The sequence below is a fragment of the Bubalus bubalis genome, chromosome 1 (genome assembly GCF_019923935.1).
Source record: "Bubalus bubalis isolate 160015118507 breed Murrah chromosome 1, NDDB_SH_1, whole genome shotgun sequence".
In the NCBI taxonomy this organism is placed as follows: Eukaryota; Metazoa; Chordata; class Mammalia; order Artiodactyla; family Bovidae; genus Bubalus; species Bubalus bubalis.
The window spans coordinates 189,182,518-189,202,615 of NC_059157.1; the positions used below are offsets into that span (position 1 = coordinate 189,182,518).

Sequence of the window (20,098 nt, forward strand, 5' to 3'; positions counted from 1 at the left end):
TCCAGCCCCTCATGCAGGGGCAGCATAGGCCTGTGCCGTGTGGGGGCTCTCAACAAGGGACACAAAGTGCCCTGCAGACAAAACGTCCTGGAGGCGGCAGGCGGCCTGTCCCTACGGCTGCCTTCATTCTTGAAGTTCCCTGTGGTTGACAGAAATCCATCCCGTGACCAAGTCACAACTGGCATGGAGAAAACATGTGAGTAATGCCGTCACCTTAACAAGAGTGAACCTGTCATGGACGACATGCCTGCTCCCACACCAGACTTCGGGAAAGCATTTATTAGGAGGATGGCCGCAAAGTCCACCCTGAGGAGGAGCCACACGAAGGTGGTCCTAGGAGACAGGAAGCACCAGCCATGACCCTCCCAGCAGAGGGCGCAGGGCGGTCTGCCCAGCAGCCTCTCCTGCCCCTGCCGGGCGCTGTCTGCAACAAGAGCCCCGCTTCCCAGGGATGCAGCCCTGTGCCTGGGCTCAGCCTGGGGTTGGCCAGCAGAGGCTGCGGCTGGGAGCCCCCTTCCCAGGTTCGGGAAGACACTGGGCTTCAGCGCAGGGTCCCGCTGACTTGGGGTCACTCCATGTCCTCCTGCAACCCCTGCTTGTGCAGGGCCTGGAGCCGGCTGACCACGGTCTGGTGGACGGCCTCCAGCCCCTCGATGTCCAGCTCTCGCAGCAGCATCAGGATGGCCATCAGGATGTTGTTCTGGGGACACAGAGAGTCACAGCCTGAGCGCCACGCCTGTGACGCTGGGCCACCCACACCACACACATCACCGGAGCACAGCCTTCAGGGGGGCAGCCTTCCAGACAGACCTGGGCGGACGGAAGCCATGGCTGTGGCTGGGGTACAGCGCTTGCCATCTGCAGGGACTTCCTAGGAACTGACTCACCTCCTGCTCACAGCCCCGAGGCCCAGAGAGGCTGAGTAACGGGCCTTCATCACACAGCTGGTCAGTGATGGAGCGGAGACCAGAAGCAGGTGCTCAGTAACATGTGCTCAAATGCACATGGGCTTAGTGTGTGACGCGCACACGTGTCCACACGACCACACCCGGTCCCATCTGCATTTGAGCAGAGAAACGCCACTTCTACTGGGAAAGTCCGGGAAGGATTTTACACAAAGGGGCTATGTGAGCTGATCCTTCTTGTGAGATGACCGGAGGGACGGCCACAAGCCAGAGCACGTAGCCCATGAGGACACGCTTGGCATGCTGGCCCCTGGCCTCTGCAACGCCCTAAGGCTCCTGCCCCCTCAAATCTCGCTAGCTCCCTGGGTCCCCAGGTCTTCCTAGCCACCAGCACCTGCACTCAGAAGCTTGTGGGGGGCTGGATGCCTCAGGGTCACCCAACCTGGGTGACCACAGGGACCCCTGGAAGCAGGGCCAGACCCTTCTGTCCTCTGCTTTCAGAGCCAGCATCTTGCTTGAGCAGGTGTGATAGTCTTCTGTATGTATCTACGGCAGGCACGGAGTTGAACCAGAACCTTCAGTCCCTGGTCCACTCTCCTCGGCAGAGGCCTTGCCATGGGGGTGGGGTGGGAGCTCCTGGCCTCAGCCCAGCCGCTGGGCAGACCTGCCACCCGCGACAGTACACACCTCGGGCTCCTCCTGAAATGTGTGGAAGGTGTGTGCAGGGACCTGGAGCTGTCCCGCACAGCCACCTTGCGCAAGAGCAGGCTGTGGTCCCAGGGGGCAGTGGCCCACTGGGGCGGGGCCAGGGGAGGGAGACTGGCCACAGGCCCACTGACTGCTCTCTGGACCGGCCTTCGGCCCATGGTCACACCCACCACAGCCCTGGGGGGGACGCCTTCTGGTGGGGACGGGCCTCAGTGTGTCCAACTCTGCACCTCTGGTGAACTCTGCGCCCATTTCAAGGCATCGCTGCACAAATGAGTGGGGGAGGCCCTGCTGTGGCTTTGGGCAGCCCTGCCTGGACGTAGCGCCAGCCTTTGTGAGCCCACAGGGAGGTCACAGCACCCTATGGCGTGGGTCAGGCCGAGCAGGGGCTGGAGCAGGTGCCAGGGGTCCCGTCTGCCCCCATAGACCCCAGTCCTGTTCGGACAGCCCCCGCCCCCCGTGCCCGGGTGGCGAGGTCCTCTCCAAGTTCTCCCTGCCAAAGACTGGTCAGGGGATGACTCTGAACCTGCTGGAAGGAGGGGGCACACAGGGAAGCTGCTGTGCCGGCCAGAGGACACAGAGGGAGAAATGGCTCCGCCCTTCGGGGGTAGGGCGGCCTGTGAGCAGGGATGAGCCCAGACACAAGCCACAGTGACTTGAGCAGCAGATGGAGGAGACCCTGGAGGGAGCTGGTCTTCACTGATGTACCCCCGCTGCCCCCTACGTTCAGCCAACACCCGTGATCCTCACAAGGAAGCCTGTGGAGCCCGGGGGCCCGCTGCGTGGTCCCCGCGTAGGGATACCACCCTGCCCCTGCCCCTACTGGAGCATCCCCACTTCCGACAGCAGGCGGGAGGGCTCTTCCCAGGCAGCAGTCTCTCTGAGTTGAGCACTGCCACAGTGCCTTTCCCACCCCCCAGGACCGCCCTCAGCACAGCCCCCTGCGCTGGGGACCCCACTGCCCACAAAGGCACCCCCTCTCTGCTCGCCATGTCCAACCAGCTTAGATCTGGACGCAGACACTGGACCCAGATGGCTGGCTTCCCGCCCCCTGGGGCCTGGCTTTGCACTTCACTGCAGTGTCTCCAGCCCCGTCCCTCAGCTCTCAGCCCCCAGTGTCCACACTCTGTGGAGGGGGAACCAGGGCCACCTCCCACCAGGTGGCCTCATCACACTTACTCTGCTCGTGCGACTGCTTGCGGCCTCCTGCTGTGAGAATGGAGGAAACCGGTCCAGGGAGGTGGGCTTCAGGCCAAGCTGCCCCTGGTCGCTGCTGGCAGGAGGAGGACAGCGGGGCGTGAGGCCTGAGGCGACTGGAGCCCAGCCCTCGCTGTCCACACATCCGTGGGTCCGGGCCCGGTGCCCCAGGGCACAGGGAGGAAAAGACTCCTAAAAGTAGACCCTACCCATCTGCAGGAAAACCGCCACTCCAGACTCTGCTTCTGGGGGTTGAAAGCAGTGGACAGGGAGGTGGGGCAGCACAACTTTTCTCAGCCCTGGGGTCACCTCCCTCCCCCGGAGCTCACACAGGATGGGGCACTAACACACACGACATGTGAGCCCCGGACATGGAGGGGGGCCTGCAGCTAACCCCTGCCAGGCGACAGCCATGCGCCCTCCCGCCACGCCGCGGGAGAGCCACGCCCCCTCCCCGCCATGCCGCAGGAGAGCCACGCACCTTCCTGCCAGCCGAGGGGCAGCCACGCGCCCTCCCGCCACGCCGCGGGAGAGCCACGCCCCCTCCCGCCACGCCGCGGGAGAGCCACGCGTCCTCCTCCCACGCAGTGGGGCAGCCACGCGCCCTCCTGCCACACTGCAGGGCAGCCACGCCCCTTCCGCCACGCTGCGGGAGAGCCATGCTCCCCTCCCACCACTCCGCGGGACAGCCACGCACCCTCCCGCCACACCACGGGGCAGCCACGTGCCCTCCTCCCACGCCAAAGGACAGCCATGTCCCCTCCTGCCATGCCGTGGGGCAGCCACGTGCCCTCCTGCCATGCCAGGGGAGAGCCACACCCCCTCCTGCTACGTGGGAGAGGCACACGCCCTCCTCCCAGGCCACAGGAGAGCCATGCCGCGGGACAGCCACGCCCCCTTCCACCACGCCACGGGACAGCCACACCTCCCTCCCGCCATGCCGCGGGACAGCCACGGGCACTCCTCCCATGCTGCAGGAGAGCCATGTCCCCTCCTTCCACACCTCGGGGCAGCCATGTGCCCTCCTGCCATGCCGCTGGAGAGCCACACCCCCTCCTGCCACGTGGGAGAGGCACACACCCTCCTCCCACGCTGAGGGACAGCCATGTGCCCTCCCGCCACGCCACAGGAGAGCCACACGCCCTCCCGCCATGCTGCGGGGTAGCCACGCACCCTCCTCCCACACTGCAGTGAGCCAAACCCCCTCCTGCCACGCTGTGGGGCAGCCACGTGCCCTCCTGCCAGGCCACAGGAGAGCCACGTGCCCTCCTGCCACGTCGTGGAAGAGCCACACCCCCTCCTGCCACGTGGGAGAGGCACGCGCCCTCCTCCCATGCTGTGGGACAGCCACGCGCCCTCCTGCCATGCTGTGGGAGAGCCACACCCCCTCCTGCCACGTGGGAGAGGCACACACCCTCCTCCCACGCTGAGGGACAGCCATGTGCCCTCCCGCCACGCCACGGGAGAGCCACACGCCCTCCTGCCATGCTGCGGGGCAGCCACGCACCCTCCTCCCACACTGCAGGTGAGCCAAACCCCCTCCTGCCATGCTGTGGGGCAGCCACATGCCCTCCTGCCAGGCCACAGGAGAGCCACGTGCCCTCCTGCCACGTCGTGGAAGAGCCACGCCCCCCTCCTGCCACATGGGAGAGGCACGCGCCCTCCTCCCATGCTGAGGGACAGCCATGCGCCTTCCTGCCATGCTGTGGGAGAGCCAGCAGGTGGCCCTTATTTGCGAGTGGATGCCTGGCCTGTGCCCCACTGAGAACAGTGGTCTTCACCATGTTCCCCACGTCCAGTTTCTGCCCATAAACACCCATCAGCTGAGGTACCCTGTGGGTCAGAAAGGGCCCTTCCTCGGCCTGCACACCCTGTCATCCCCAGGACTCCTGACCAGTGGCCCGGGTGGCCGGCGCAGCCGGCCCCATACCTCCACCAGCTCACTGCCTGAGTCCACTGCTCCCCAGGAGGGCTGGTCTTACACTTGGCACGAGCTCCCTGCCCTGGGCCTTCTCTCAGCCATGCAGCTGACACCAGGCTGGGGCTCAGAGCCAGACTAGAAACAAGCACACACACCCCCACCCCCAGTCCCAGAAGTGCAGTTGCGGGAGGGCTGGGGAGGCCCAAGGGCCATACCTGGCCTCCCCCTTGCCAAGGTTCAGAGGATCCTGTGTCATCTCAGTGGCGGCGTCCACAGCACTCAGGGTGTAGGACAGCTTGGGTGGGCCGCTCCCCAAGTCCTCTCTGCTGGGGGCCGTGACCTCCTCTCCCTCCATCAGCGCCCGGGACACCTCTTCCTCCGTCACAGCTGGGGGGTGGTGCAGAAGCATCAGTGGCCTCACTGCACATGAGCCCACCCGGCCCAGCCTGGCTGTCCCCTTGGCTCAGTGCGGTCCCCTTTGGAGAGGTGGCTCAGCCCTTAGGAGGCCGGCCTCTCGGGCACCTGTGATGGGGGCAGGGGGATATAAGGGCACCCACCCTGGTTGTCCAGCTTCTGCAGCTGCGGCAGGGTGCGCAGGACGGTCATGCGGTAGAGGTGGGGGCAGGTGCCACAGCAGGGGTTCTCGGCCAGCCAGAGCACCCGCAGGCGCGGGAGGCCCTTCAGGTGGATGAGCTCTGCGAGGCTGGGAATGCGGTTCTTGCGCAGGTACAGCTCACTCAGCTGCCGGCAGCGGCTCACGGGCTCCAGGCTGGAGATGCTGTTGACACTGCGTGGATGCGGCCGTCAGCGCCGGTCCAGGGCCCCCACCGCACCACGCAGACGGGCACTGCCTGCTGGTGCCCACCTGCCCTCGCCTTAGGGTGGAGGGCAAGGGAGCCCCCATGCCCAAGAGAAAGCTTTACCCTCCAGCTGCAGTGGGAGTGACAGCCCCTACTCTGCTGAGGCTGCGAGGAGTCCATGTCGGGGTGGGAGTCCCGACAGGACAGGGGACTGAGGACTCCATGGGACATGCCAGTGAGCCCAAAATGGGCAGTAGCTAGGAAAACCCACAATGAACCTAAGCAAGCCCATTCAAGCCTCACATGACCAAGACCTGAACACTGAATTTCCAAACCCCATGTTCACAAAAGAATTAACTACAGGATTCAACTGAGTGAACTGGAAAGAGGAAATCATCCAGACACCAGGCAGAGACCTGCAGGTTTGAGCTGACAGAGCAGAGTCACCTGCACACCCAGATGGACCAGCCATGAATGCAGGCTTAGTTTGAGGGGGGTGGCTGACCATAAGCCTTAGGCCGTGGGGGGATCTGCCCGTCCTGCCAGACTGTCTGGACCACTCTCCGTTGGATGCTGGGCTGGGCTGGGCAGGGATGTCCTCACTCACCCCTAGGGTCACTCCCACCACACCCGACACTCACTGAAGCAGCGGGACAAGGGTGCTACCATCTCAGCACAAGTGAACCCGGGCTCTGGGATCCTCGCGATGAGGGAGCCACACAGACCATCGGGGTGGAGGCTTGAGGTCGAGGGCTTGAGCCGGCAGGGGTCGAGAGACCCCTCCTTGACCATTGGGCTATGGCCTCCCATAGCTGTTGCTACACACCGACTGTGTCCCCAGATCCACACATTGAGATCCTGACCCCCAGTGTGGTGGTGTGAGGAGGTGGGGCCCCCATGAGTGGGGCCAGCGCCATTATGAAATGGACCCCCAGAGCTGTCCGAACCTTCTACCAGGTGAGGACACAGGGCGCCCTCACCAGACACTGGTCTTGGACTTATGGCCTCCGAACTATGAGGGACAAATGCCTGTGAAATCCCATTAGAGCAGCCAGACCAGACTAAGCCTTCCCACCCACGGGCACTGAGACCAAACCAAAACGATGTCATTGCACAGGACTGCCGCCCAGTGGCCTGGGGTCAGTGGCTTAGCTGCGGGGCCCCCCAGTTCCAGAAAGGCTAGGAGTCCAGGCCACAGCCCCGGGGCACTGTCCCTCTTCGGGCCGCAGCGATGAGAACCACTGCGGTACGAGGGGCCTTGGCTCAGAGGCCGGGGACTTGCCCCAGAGCCCTCAGATAGTGCTTGGCAGAGACGGGGTTAAGTCCACACCTGATCCAAGTTTCCAACTATTTGGGGAATGAAAGATAAGGCCTTTTTTGTCAGGTAAGGCCTTCTAGGCGCACATCCCCCTGACAGCTTCACTGACAATCGTGACAGGTAAGTGACGGCAGACGCCAGGCGCTTGCACACACTGGCTGCTCCGTCTTCCCCACTGCATCCACTCCTCCTCGCCCCCCGCTCACAGTCATTGTCTTACAGCTGGGGGAGCCGAGGCACAAGGGCCGAGCTGGACCCAGGCCGGGAGAGGGGCTCTGGGCCCACTCCTTCATTCATTCTTTCATCCCGCAAGCAGCTGCCAGCCCCAGCCTGTCGGGCCAGGGCCAGAGGTGGGTGAGCACAAGGTGGGTGGCAGAAGGCACCCAGGGTGACCGCCGAAGGCACAAGAACAAGCGGGGTCAGGAAGGACAGGGTGGCCAGTGTGACGAGGAAGGTAAGTCTCAGGACCTGCATGGGACCCAGGGCCTGCAACCCCACACACAGGGCGAGTCCCGAGACCTTCTGAGCTGCCAAGCAAGGAGTTAGCCTTCATTGCAGCACTTCAATCTCCACAAGGTTTACACATGGGGACCTGCAGAAAGCACTCCAACATCTGCAGGGGCAGCCTCCTCCCCAGACCCAGAGTGGGTGGGTCAGAGTTCAGGTGGGGAGAGACTTCCTCCTTCCCTCACCTTCCAAATGCCCCCACCCCACCCGGAGCCCGGAGCCCCAAAGGCAGCATTTGGCTCATTCAAGGTTTTTTTAGTCTGTTAAAAGGTGTATGACCCTGGAAGAGTGACTATTATCAAGGACAGACCATGCAGTGCAGGGAAGTTGGCAGAGCTCCGGGCACTGATGGAACCAGGACGGAGACAAGGCTGGCACTGGGGGTGCTGGGACAGACACAGCCACCCTAGGGTGGCACCCCATGACCCAGGGACTGGGGGGGGCCAAGCTCGGGGGAGGCCTGGATGCCCTCCTGGAAGAAGGGCAGAGTTAAGGAGTAGCCAAGCCCTGGTGCTACCTCGGTGTAGCCTGCAGAAGCAGGCCTCCCAGTCCAAGGATGGGAGTTATCAAAGGATAATCAGTTATTCAGGTTATTGACCAGCCCACGGGAGGGATCTGGACACTCTCCTCATCTTCCAGCCCTGGTGACTTAGGAGGGGTGGCCAGCCAGGGTTCGGTACCTGAGGGTGATCACTTCCAGGCTGGGCATTTCCCGGCATATGGAGATCTATGAAGGAAAAGAACGTGACTGCAATCATCACAGGATGCTGGCATGTGACATCACATCCCTCCAGCAGCCAAAAGAACCCAGGGGGAGCTGCTGCCCACCCCCTGACAAGGGCCCAAGCGGAGGAGCCTCCCCCCCTCCAACTAGGAACACGCAGGGCTTTGCAGCCCGCTCCCCTCTGCAGCCCAGACATCCCCTCTGCCTGATGGAGATGGCACCCTCTCCACAACTCGAACCAGCATCATTACCACCAAACGCTGCCAGCCATCGAGATGTGGCGTTTCTATTTGTAGATATCCTCAAAGGACCTCAGTGAGGAGACCTCAATGGCAGACAGCCTTTCTCCCTACTGTCCCTGACATCCAAGGAAAGGACAGAAGCCCCTTCTTGCCAACAGAGCTGTTCTGATATGGAGACATGCTCAAAACTAGACCTGAGAACACGTTAACACTGACTTAGGGGAAAGGGGCAGTGGGGCACAAGCTGGTCCATGAAGACCCATAACCTGCAAGACTGATGAGCAGTGGAGCCCCGAGGATGTGTGTGTCTGTCTGCCAGACAGCGGGCATGGGGCCAGAGGGAGCTCCTGACATCAACAAGCTGTCTGGTCAGAATGCTTCACATGTGCACTGGATCTGTTTTCTGTTACAGTAGTGTTTTGCCTTGTTTTTGCTGCTACAGAATCAGGCGCAACAGGCTTTTCTGGAGGGCTCCGACACTCAGCATGTCCAACTTTGCTTTTCAGGATAGGTACAGTTCAGGTTCCAAAACAGAAGTTGATAAGAACCAACTGCTGGGCACCCCACTCTGTGTGAGCTGGAGACATTCATCCCAGGACTGGGGGCTGGGGTCGGGGGTGGAGTTGGGAAGAAACCGAGTCACAGACACTCCGCTCCACCCAGCTCCTCTCTCTGCCCCTGCCCGGCCCTCATCTCTTCCTGCCACGGGAATAGGGGGTGAAGATGGATCTGACCAGGGAAGGGGCTGAAGTGAAGAAACTCCTTAGGGACATCAAGTCCAAGAATCTATTAAAAAAAGTTTAAGAAGACCCCCTCCCCCAAGCCAAGTGCACTGTTCTAAAGTCAACCAAGCACGTGGGGCCCTTCCTCAGGTGGGAGAGGTCTGCATCCTGGATCAGCCCCCTCCTCCGTGAGGCCTGCTTCTTATCCGCAGGAATATGTGTGAAGGGACTTTGGAATTAACTTGGGGCTACATAACTTCTTTTCACAAGTGGCTCTTCCTTGCTAAAGCTGCTAAAGTAACAAATGGACGGGGACCTGGATGGGATGGGTGTGGGTCTGTCCACTTAACCTTCCTCCCAGGGATCAGGGACCATTTGGAGATGACCCGCATGGTACTTACATCAGTGAGACGGCTGCCCCTGGGGAAAGAAAAGACATATGCACTTTTAGTTTGTCCAAGTTGAATAAAAAAACTAAAAACAAAAATTAATGACAAACATCTACAAACTTTAAGAGTCTACGACTTTGGACTCCCCTTGTGGTACAGTGGATAAGAATCGGCCTGCCAGTGCCGGTGACATGGGTTCCATCCCTGGTCTGGGACGATGGCACATGTAACTGAGCTTGTGCACCGCAACTACAGAGCCTGTGCTCTAGAGCCCATGAGCTGCAGCCCACGTGCCTGCAGCCCGTGCTCCGCAACAGGTGAAGCCACCGCAATGAGAAAAGCCCACGTACTGCAACTGGCGTATGGCCCCCGCTTGCCACAACTAGAGAAAAAAACCTGCAGGTAGCAACAAAGGCCCAGCGCAGCCAAAAATTAAACACCTGAGTTTTTAAAAAAGAATCTACACGTGAGAAAAAAAAAACAGTATATGATTTCAATGACCAAGTAAAAGAAAACTTTCTCAGACAACTGACAAAGGTGCCCAAAATCATTTCCAGGTTGATTTTGGACAAAACCATTTGATGCTGGTGGCTGGTCTTCAGACTAAGCAGTGGCAGAGGCTGCCCCGTCTGAAGGACACAAAGACTCACTCATGCTCAAGGCTGCTGTGCCCAGGGATAATTCCCTAACATACATAAACAAGGGAGTCTTTGCAACAGGACAAGTTCAAAGGCTGAACTTATGACTTATGAAACACACTTCAGAAAGCCTGAAATGTGCTCGTTGTGCCTCCCTCCCGAGGGGAAGGCGGATTGCTCACGCAGAACAAAGGCATGCATTGTTGAAAACAAATGACACGAATGCTGTGGCCAAAATACCAGATGTGCGGGGCAGAGAGAAAGGCTTCTAATGAGCAGGCAGATCTCACTGCAGTCAATCTGCCTGCCACCAGCAGGAGGATCGTCCGCTTCTGGCTGAGCGCCACCTGAGCTGTCCAGGGCACGGAGGCGCTCGGAGCCCTGCTTGGAGTCCCCAGTGAACACGGGCAGACCTTTCAGGAGTTCCAGGAGCACTGCTGGTCCTTCCTTGGCTCAGCTAGCCCTGGCCACCCTGTCTTTGAGGCTGCACTGACCCCACAGCACCTGTATCTCTAACCATTACCTCCTAGACAGTGAGTTCCCTGGGGACAATGCATCCCTACCCAGGACTCAATTACAATAGTGTTTACCGAAACATCACTTTGATGGAGCCTCAGTTTCCTTTCTTTGCCCTAAAAAGGGTGTTAGCCACCTTGATCTCCCATCTCATCAGCAGGCTTGGCTCCCAGGGCTGCTGGCAATTTCAGAAAAGTCACCTCTCTACAGAGAACTGTCTGCCCCACTATAGCCATCTAGAAGCCCAAGAGCCAGTCTTCAAGGGAATTCCAATTGTCCTGTGCAAGGAGGGCAGGTTTGGAGTTGTGTGTGAAATACCACCCGGTCAGGAGAGATGAAAATTCTGGAACGGTCTTGCCAAAGGCCCCGTGAGCTTATGCAACACTTCCCAGAGGCTGGGCGGACCAGACATGGGCCAAGAAGGTGAGGCCCAGGTGCCCCTCCTAGATTTCGAACCCCTCTGCATCCTCCGCAGGCCCTTGCAGTCCCCGCTCCAGAGAAGAGGTGGCGGGCAGGGGTCCCCGCTCCAGGGCGGAGGTTCTGGACAGGGGTCTCCACTTCTAGAAAGCTCTTCCCAGCCATGCCCCAGGGCGGGGGTCCGGGGAAGGGTTGCCGGGCAGCGGGGAGGACGCGCGGGGACGGGCTCTGGCCTCTGGTCCTCACCAGCAGTTGAGCTTCCTCACGCTGTGAAGCTCCGAGGCCTTGGCCCGGGACAGTACCATCTTCCGCGTCAGCTTCATGGCGGCGGGCCGCCAGGACCCCAGACCCCGGCAGAACTCTCAAATCTCTCGCTACCTCGGCGGATGTTGGTCAGGCCGGCGCGCGTCTCCAAGGGGCGGGGCCCGCATCGTTAGGTGCGCGTCCTGAGAGCCCATTGGCCCCCTCTGAGGGGACGGGCAGGCGCGAGTGCAGTGGGGCCGCTTGGGCTTCCGCCTCGCGTCTTGGCTCCTCCCCCACCTGCTCCGACCAGCCCCTGGAGACGCGTGCCTCGTCCTGCGCGTGCGCAGTGATGGTGACGCAGGGCTCTGACGTAGCTCTGCGGCGACTGGACTGGAGGCGCCAGTCGGCTACGAGAGACCTCACCCGAGTCCTGGATCCTAAGCCAGGTCCCCATCCCCACCCCGAACCCCGAACTCCAACCCCGGGCCCCAGTCCTGGCCCCGAGGCTGGTGAGTTAGAAGTGATGGTCTCTTTCAGTTCAGTTCAGTCGCTAAGTAGTGTCCGACTCTTTGCGACCCGATGAACAGCATCACGCCAGGCCTCCCTATCCATCACCAACTCTCTTAACTGCCTTGAATTAGGAAGATTTGAAGCTTTGAAACGAGAAATCTAGAAGAGTTCTAGGGCTGCGCTGATTCCTCTCCCTCTCAGCGTTTAAGGAAAGAAGGCAGGAACCAAAGGTAACAAGAGACCTCACAAGTAGTCAGACATTTTAGAAATCAAAGGGTTGCTTGGGCTGCAAAGTACATTAAGACAGGCGTCCGAGATCTCAGACCTCAGAGGTGACAAGACCAAACTCAGCCTCTGCTCTGACGCCTTTCCCACTGGACCCTGGTCCTGTGTTTGGCCTGACCAGCACAGTCTCAGCAAAGATCCTGTTGTTATCCCCACCCTGATCTCTGCGCACCCTCATTGTCTGATTTTGTTGCTCTTCCCTCCCTCACAAGTGGTATGTAATATTCTTGGCCTGTCGTTTGTAAGATCCTCCGCCCTTGAGGTCTCCTCAGTTCAGTTCAGTTCAGTTCAGTCGCTTAGTCCTGTCAGACTCTTTGCGACCCTATGAAATGCCCCACACCAGGCCTCCCTGTCCATCACCAACTACCGGAGTTCACTCAAACTCAGGTCCATCAAGTCGGTGATGCCATCCAACCATCTCATCCTCTGTTGTCCCCTTCTCCTCCTGCCTTCAATCTTTCTCAGCATCAGGGTCTTTTCAGATGAGTCAGCTCTTCACATCAGGTGGCCAAAGTATTGGAGTTTCAGCTTCAACATCAGTCCTTCTAATGAACATTCAGGACTGGTTTCCTTTAGGATGGACTGGTTGGCTCTCCTTATAGTCCAAGGGACTCTCAAGAGTCTTCTCCAACACCACAGTTCAAAAGCATCAATTCTTTGCTCTCAGATTTCTTTGTAGTCCAACTCTCACATCCATATATGACTACTGGAAAAACCATAGCCTTGACTAGATGGACCTTTGTTGGCAAAGTCTCTGCTTTTTAATATGCTCTCTAGGTTGGAATCCTAGTAACTTTCCATCCACTTGCCCCTCACTGCTCCTTTTCTGTAAATCCCCCTAGTCCTTGTTGAATTTGGAGTTGAGCCCAGTCTGTCTCTAAGTGCAATAGTCTTGAATAAAGTCTTCCTTACCCTTTTAACAAGTGTCAGGATCATTTTTTTTCTTTCACAAGGGTCAGAGGTGGCTTTGCCAAGGTGTCACGGCAATATCCGAAGCCCAGGGCCCTGGAGACTGGTGGAGGACTTGCCTGTACGAGGGACTCCTGGCACAATCAGGGGCCCTGATCCAGTGGGGGAGAGTGGAATTTTGCTGTCGCCCAGCTATCTTTATTATAAAGACAATACAGGGGTTATAAAAGAGAAAAGCATCCCCACAGTAGTTTAACTGCTGCATTTCCTGTATTTTGTCCGGTGTGCAAATTGGAAGTGGTCAAACAAGAGATGGCAAGAGTGAATGTTGACATTCTAGGAATCAGCAAACTCAAATGGACTGGAACGGGTGAATTTAACTCAGATGACCATTATATCTACTACTACAGGCAGGAATCCCTCAGAAAAAAATGGAGTAGTCATCATGGTCAACAAAAGAGTCCGTAATGCAGTACTTGGATGCAATCTCAAAAACGACAGAATGATCTCTGTTCGTTTCCAAGGCAAACCATTCAATATCACAGTAATCCAAGTCTTTGCCCCAACCAGTAATGCTGAAGAAGCTGAAGTTGAACGGTTCTATGAAGACCTACAAGACCTTTTAAAACTAACACCCAAAAAAGATGTCCTTTTCATTATAGGGGACTGGAATGCAAAAGTAGGAAGTCAAGAAACACCTGGAGTAACAGGCAAATTTGGCCTTGGAATACGGAATGAAGCAGGGCAAAGACTAATAGAGTTTTGCCAAGAAAATGCACTGGGCATAGCAAGCACCCTCTTCCAACAATACAAGAGAAGACTCTACACATGGACATCACCAGATGGTCAACATCGAAATCAGATTGATTATGTTCTTTGCAGCCAAAAATGGAGAAGCTCTATACAGTCAACAAAAACAAGACCAGGAGCTGACTGTGGCTCAGATCATGAACTCCTTATTACCAAATTCAGACTGAAATTGAAGAAAGTAGGGGAAACCACTAGACCATTCAGGTATGACCTAAATCAAATCCCTTATGATTATACAGTGGAAGTGAGAAATAGATTTAAGGGCCTAGATCTGATAGATAGAGTGCTTGATAAACTATGGAATGAAGTTCGTGACACTGTACAGGAGACAGGGATCAAGACCATCCCCATGGCAAAGAAATGCAAAAAAGCAAAATGGCTGTCTGGGGAGGCTGTGAAAAGAAGAGAAGTGAAAAGCAAAGGAGAAAAGGAAAGATATAAGCATCTGAATGCAGAGTTCCAAAAATAGCAAGAAGAGATAAGAAAGCCTTCCTCGGTGATCAATGCAAAGAAATAGAGGAAAACAACAGAATGGGAAAGACTAGAGATCTCTTCAAGAAAATTAGAGATACCAAGGGAACATTTCATGCAAAGATGGGCTCGATAAAGGACAGAAATGGTATGGACCTAATAGAAGCAGAAGATATTAAGAAGAGGTGACAAGAATACACAGAAGAACTGTACAAAAAAGATCTTCATGACCCAGATAATCACAATGGTGTGATCACTGACCTAGAGCCAGACATCCTGGAATGTGAAGTCAAGTGGGCCTTAGAAAGCATCACTACGAACAAAGCTAGTGGAGGTGATGGAATTCCAGCTGAGCTATTTCAAATCCTGAAAGATGATGCCGTCAAAGTGCTACACTCAATATGCCAGTAAATTTGGAAAACTCAGCAGTGGCCACAGGACTGGAAACGGTCAGTTTTCATTCCAATCCCAAAGAAAGGCTGTGTCAAAGAATGCGCAAACTACCACACAATTGCACTCATTTCACATGCTAGTAAAGTAATGCTCAAAATTCTCCAAGCCAGGCTTCAGCAATATGTGAACCGTGAACTTCCAGTTGTTCAAGCTGGTTTTAGAAAAGGCAGAGGAACCAGAGATCAAATTGCCAACATCTGCTGGATCATGGAAAAAGCAAGAGAGTTCCAGAAAAATATCTATTTCTGCTTTATTGACTATGCCAAAGCCTTTGACTGTGTGGATCACAATAAACTGTGGAAAATTCTGAAAGAGATGGGAATACCAGATCACCTGACCTGCCTCTTGAGAAATCTGTATGCAGGTCAGGAAGCAACAGTTAGAACTGGACATGGAACAACAGACTGGTTCCAAATAGGAAAAGGAGTACCTCAAGGCTGTATATTGTCACCCTGCTTATTTAACTCATATGCAGAGTATATCATGAGAGATGCTGGACTGGAAGAAGCACAAGCTGGAATCAAGATTGCCTGGAGAAATATCAATAACTTCAGATATGAAGATGACACCACCGTTATGGCAGAAAGTGAAGAGGAACTAAAAAGCCTCTTGATGAAGGTTAAAGAGGAGAGTGAAAAAGTTGGCTTAAAGCTCAACATTCAGAAAACGAAGATCATGGCATCCAGTCCCATCACTTCATGGGAAATAGATGGGGAAACAGTGGAAACAGTGTCAGACTTTATTTTTCTGGGCTCCAAAATCACTGCAGATGGTGACTGCAGCCATGAAATTAAAAGACCCTTACTCCTTGGAAGGAAAGTTATGACCAACCTAGATAGCATATTCAAAAGCGGAGACATTACTTTGCCACCAAAGGTCCGTCTAGTCAAGGCTATGGTTTTTCCTGTGGTCATGAATGGATGTGAGAGTTGGACTGTGAAGAAGGCTGAACACCAAAGAATTGAAGCTTTTGAACTGTGGTGTTGGAGAAGACTCTTGAGAGTCCCTTGGACTGCAAGGAGATCCAACCAGTCCATTCTGAAGGAGATCAGCCCTGGGATTTCTTTGGAGGGAATGATGCTAAAGCTGAAACTGCAGTACTTTGGCCACCTCATGTGAAGAGTTGACTCATTGGAAAAGACTCTGATGCTGGGAGGGATTGAGGGCAGGAGGAGAAGGGGACGACAGGGGATGAGATGGCTGGATGGCATCACTGACTCGATGGACGTGAGTCTGAGTGAACTCCGGGAGTTGGTGATGGACCGGGAGGCCTGGCGTGCTGCGATTCATGGGGTCGCAAAGAGTCGGACACAAGAGAGCGACTGAACTGAACTGTGGTGTTGTGAAGGGTTTATAAGTCAAGTCTTGGCCCGAACCCCCTCATCCATGCCTGGGTTCTGCTGTACAGTGGGTTCTCTTAAGTGAGTAGAACCAGTGTGAGGAGTTTGGGCAGAGAGCACGGCCAGCTGGAGTATAGGTGTCCCAGACCCACATGCCACCTGCACTGGTTTACTAGCCCATGTGGCCACACGGGGGCTCCTCTGATCAGCTGGTGAAGGTTGGCTGGCTCAGTGCTAGCTGCAGAATGTCTCCCTCAGTCCAGACTCTTTGCGACCCTATGGATTGTAACCTGCCCCAGGCTCCTCTGTCCATGGGATTCTCCAGGCAAGAGTACTGGACTGGGTTGCCAGTCCCTACCCAACCCAGGGATTGAACCTGGTCTCCTGCATTGCAGGCAGATTCTTTACCATCTGAGCCGCCAGGGAAGCCCTTCATCCCTCTAGCAGGCTAGTGAGTCAGCCTGTTACTCCTTTGTGAGTGCCGGCAGGAGACTGCAATTCCTGGGTCAGAGACAAAGGATGGTTTATTCCTTGTGGTACTGACACATATGCATCAGCACCCCCACATCTGAATTTCACAGGAGCAACTCAGCGGGCTCTGTAGATGCTCACTGCCTGTGCCGTGGGCACACATGGTACTGAGAGGGATCAAGGAGCTGTGGATCCACTACTTTTCCAGCCAGTAGTGAGCGATCCCCATCTTGGTCTGGGGTGACGACCCTCATGTCTCAAGGTTACCAGGTGTAGGACCAATGAAAGGAAACAGCCTTGCCAACTTGGCACACCAGCAAGACCTGTAGGTGAGCAAGAGGTCCAGGGGTCTGGCTGCCACGTGTAGCGCCTGTCCCTCTGCTCTGTGTGGAGGGCAGTGTGCTGACATTGGATTGTGCGTGGACTCACAGACAGGTAGGGATGGCCTGACCCTCTGGTGGTGGGGGGACCACAAGGCGAGAGATGGAGAATCAGGGGCAGGGAGGTCTGCAAGGGGTGGTAGTGTGGGCTGCCAGGTGGAGATACTCATACCCCACTGTGAGGCCACTGGGCACCCACCGCGGATGAGGCACTGGACAGCAGGAAGACAGCCCATTGATGGCCGTCAGTCTCTTTCCTCAGCCAGCCTGGTGCTGGCTGTGGGTCAAACAGGGTGTGGCCATGGTGGCTGGGATGGAGGCTGAACATGGCATCGTCCCTCGGAGAGACTGGGCAGTGATGCACTCCAGCAGGATGGACATGTTCTGGGCTGGCTCAGCTTCCTGCCTGTGGGGACTCAGCCAGTACCAAAGTCTTGGGGCTCACTGTGGTTTGATCCACCAGCACAGGATCAGTCCCACACATTGCATCAGACTAGGGGACCTACTTCAGGGACCCCAAGGCCCTGAGTGATATGCCCTCACCCCCTCCCCTCATCTCGTGCCACAATCCCCTGGCACACTTCCTGATGGTCCTCAAACATATGACTGAGTTCACCTCAGTTTGCACCTGCTCTTCCCTGGATCCAGATGCCTTTCATTGATTGTTATGGCTTGATCCATCACTTCCTCAAAAGTGGATCACTTCCTCTATCCACCCTGCTGAGAAAGGCCTTCCCAGCTACCCTCCCACAACCCTGTGACCTCTAGTTCCTGCCCTGCTGACCTCAATGTTTATTATGTCCCCTGTGCTTTATGCTGTTCTCCCCCTGGACTACGGGCCTGGGCTCTTCTCCCTGGAGACTCAGCACCTAGACATGGTCTCCCTGTAGCAAGGCTTCAGGAGGTGCCCGTGGGCTGACTGGCTGAGGAACATGCAGGGTCTGCAGGTGCCTTTGATGCCAGCCCTGGCAGGTTCCCAAGTCACCGCTCCCTCATCATCCACTGGGGGTGAAAAGATTTCCTTCCACACTGGATCACAAAGTCTTCAAACAGTCGTGGGAACTTAGCATGGTGCTTGGCATGTGGGGGGCCCAGGCTGAGTGATCGAGCCTTTCTGCCCTCCTCTGCTGACAGTGATCCTGGCCAGTGCAGAAAGCCATCGAGATGGACAGATGGACTCTGTGGCAAAGCACAGAAAGGACTTGTAGAGAGAAGACTGGCCTGTGTTTATTCATTTTATTCCATGTCCTGACTCTCTGGGTCATTTCTACCTCCATTCTTATCACTGTCACTGCAGAATGTATGGGCAATCTGGTAGAACTTTCTGGAATGGCACTCAGCCACTAGGGTGTCCACAGTCTTTACCCTCCTGGGCAGCACACCACACCCACTTACTTCATTGGTCAGTCTCTTCTGATTAGACATTTCTAGAATGGAGGCCATCTGTTGACCTCATCGATGAAGTGATGAAGGAAAACAATGTTGTCCCCCAGCATTAGGCCCACTACTTTTCATCCTCTCTCTCCACCAGGGTTCAGCAACCTACAGCCCACAGTCCAGATCCAGCCACTGCCTGTTTTTGTAGATAAAGTTTTATTGGCACATAGCCAGGCCCTCTGCTTGTTCTTGTAAATAAAGTTTTATTGGCACACAGTCAGACCTACCTGCTTGTGTTTTGCCAATGGCTGCTCTCTGGCTTCAAGGACAGAGTTGAGTAGTTCAAATGGAGGTGCAAAACCTAATGATTTACCATCTGGCCTGCTATAAAAAAGTCTGTACCCCCTCTCTAGGCTTCTCATGAGGCCTCACCACAGGCAGACCATGTCTAGGGGCTGGGAGTCCCAGCCCCTGGACCCTCCCCACCTTCCTCTGCCAACCCTCCCCAGCTCTTCCTCCAAGGAGCCAACAGCCTCGCCTCTCTATTTCAATGTATTATTCACAAGAGCGCGCCATGCTAGTAACTTTTTCAGTGACTGTGGTTTTCTCTGGCTGACAGAGCAAGGGACTTTATGTTTTTGGCATGATGTCTGTGCTGGAAAAAAGTCCTCTACCCTGCATTTCCTTTATCTGAACTTGAAACACCCCTCAATCAGGATCAGTACTTGATGATCTTGTACTCTATGGTTCCTGCTTTTTATTTTCATGGAAAAGATGTTTCATAATTGCTTTTGCAATTATGGAGCATGACCTGCTTGTGAAATATGTGGTTTTCTAGAAGGGAAGGAGCCCCAGGGGGGACACTGTGGGCACAAATGTTTTGTCAGAAGCCTGGTTCATGAGATACTCAGCCTTAAGTGATATTTCCATGAAGGCCCTGGGATACATGAAAATGAAAGCCAGCCTGTCCGACGGCTCTGCAGTTACTGCTGTGTCATGAAATATTAACTTCCATTTAGTATGCTTTTAGACGTGAGATGACTCTCGGGCCAGAGGGCATTGGAGAAGGAGCCCTGGGCGAGAGTGTGGACAGAGCTGCTAACAAGCAGCTGCGGACACGGGTGGGTCTCCACTTCCTTCACCTGTTGACTAGGGTCTGAGATGCCTCTTAGGGGTTATGGCTGTCCGTGTAGCAGGATAACCCCTGTGATGGCCATTCACTGAGCTCCTGCTGCTCTGAGGATGCAGCTGTGGCAGATGGAGCCTGTGCCCCTGCAGTGTGAAGTCCTACCGACCAGAGTTGCAATCTGGCGGACCAGCCATGATGCCCAGGTGCTGTGCCCCTGCAGTGGGCAGCCCTGCAGATGAGAGCTGTTGGGTAACAGCCACCATTGCTGGTGCCAACCACCTTGGAAGACAGACTCCAGTCATCTGCAAAGTACCTTGAGAAAACGATCGAGTGCTGTCCAAGGAGCTCTGATGGGTTCTTACACTTACCCCAAGCTGCTTGGAAACCTCTGGGTGGTGGGCGAGTGAGACAGGGGCCAGCCATTGGCCAGTGCACCTGCGGCACTTTGGTCAATGCACCTGGCAGCTTTGCAAAGAGGCAGAGGCAGATGGAGGCGAAAGGCCCTCCAGAGGAGGATGCTCTAGGCAGGAGTCTAGACACTGCGTCCATGCACCCAGAGGAGGAAATGAGAGTCAGCTGGCAGCCCTTGGCCTTGCAATCAGAGGAAGCATGGGACCCTGTTCACTTCCTAGATCATGAGGCCGCACGGGGTGGTAGCCAGGAAGGAGAGAGAGCAGAGGGCCACTGTGGGGTGAGAGATTTGTGGTGAGGGAATT

At 56.0% G+C, this 20,098-nt stretch overlaps 2 protein-coding genes across 3 annotated transcripts in view; one reads left to right on the forward strand and one right to left on the reverse strand.

The window, feature by feature from the left end:
- Positions 1-264: 264 nt before the first annotated feature.
- On the reverse strand, positions 265-11,525 carry CFAP410 (cilia and flagella associated protein 410). Of its 2 annotated transcripts, none has more exons than XM_006060785.4 (7): positions 11,251-11,525; positions 9,446-9,464; positions 8,037-8,083; positions 5,289-5,518; positions 4,947-5,118; positions 2,793-2,886; positions 265-700 (listed from the first exon to the last, which is right to left on the reverse strand). In XM_006060785.4, the coding sequence occupies exons 1-7, from the start codon at positions 11,325-11,327 to the stop codon at positions 569-571; spliced, it is 771 nt and encodes a 256-aa protein (XP_006060847.3). In that variant the 5' UTR covers positions 11,328-11,525; the 3' UTR covers positions 265-568. The 2 variants fall into 2 exon arrangements, with proteins under 2 accessions (XP_006060847.3, XP_025148349.3); XM_025292564.3 differs by having other exon boundaries at positions 11,383-11,522.
- Positions 11,526-19,937: 8,412 nt separating this feature from the next.
- Positions 19,938-20,098, forward strand: part of TRPM2 (transient receptor potential cation channel subfamily M member 2) — a 51,016-nt gene continuing 50,855 nt past the window's right edge. The window contains exon 1 of the mRNA XM_044947600.2: positions 19,938-20,073. The gene's annotated coding sequence lies outside the window, so the exon portion shown is untranslated. The remainder of the gene's footprint in view (positions 20,074-20,098) is intronic.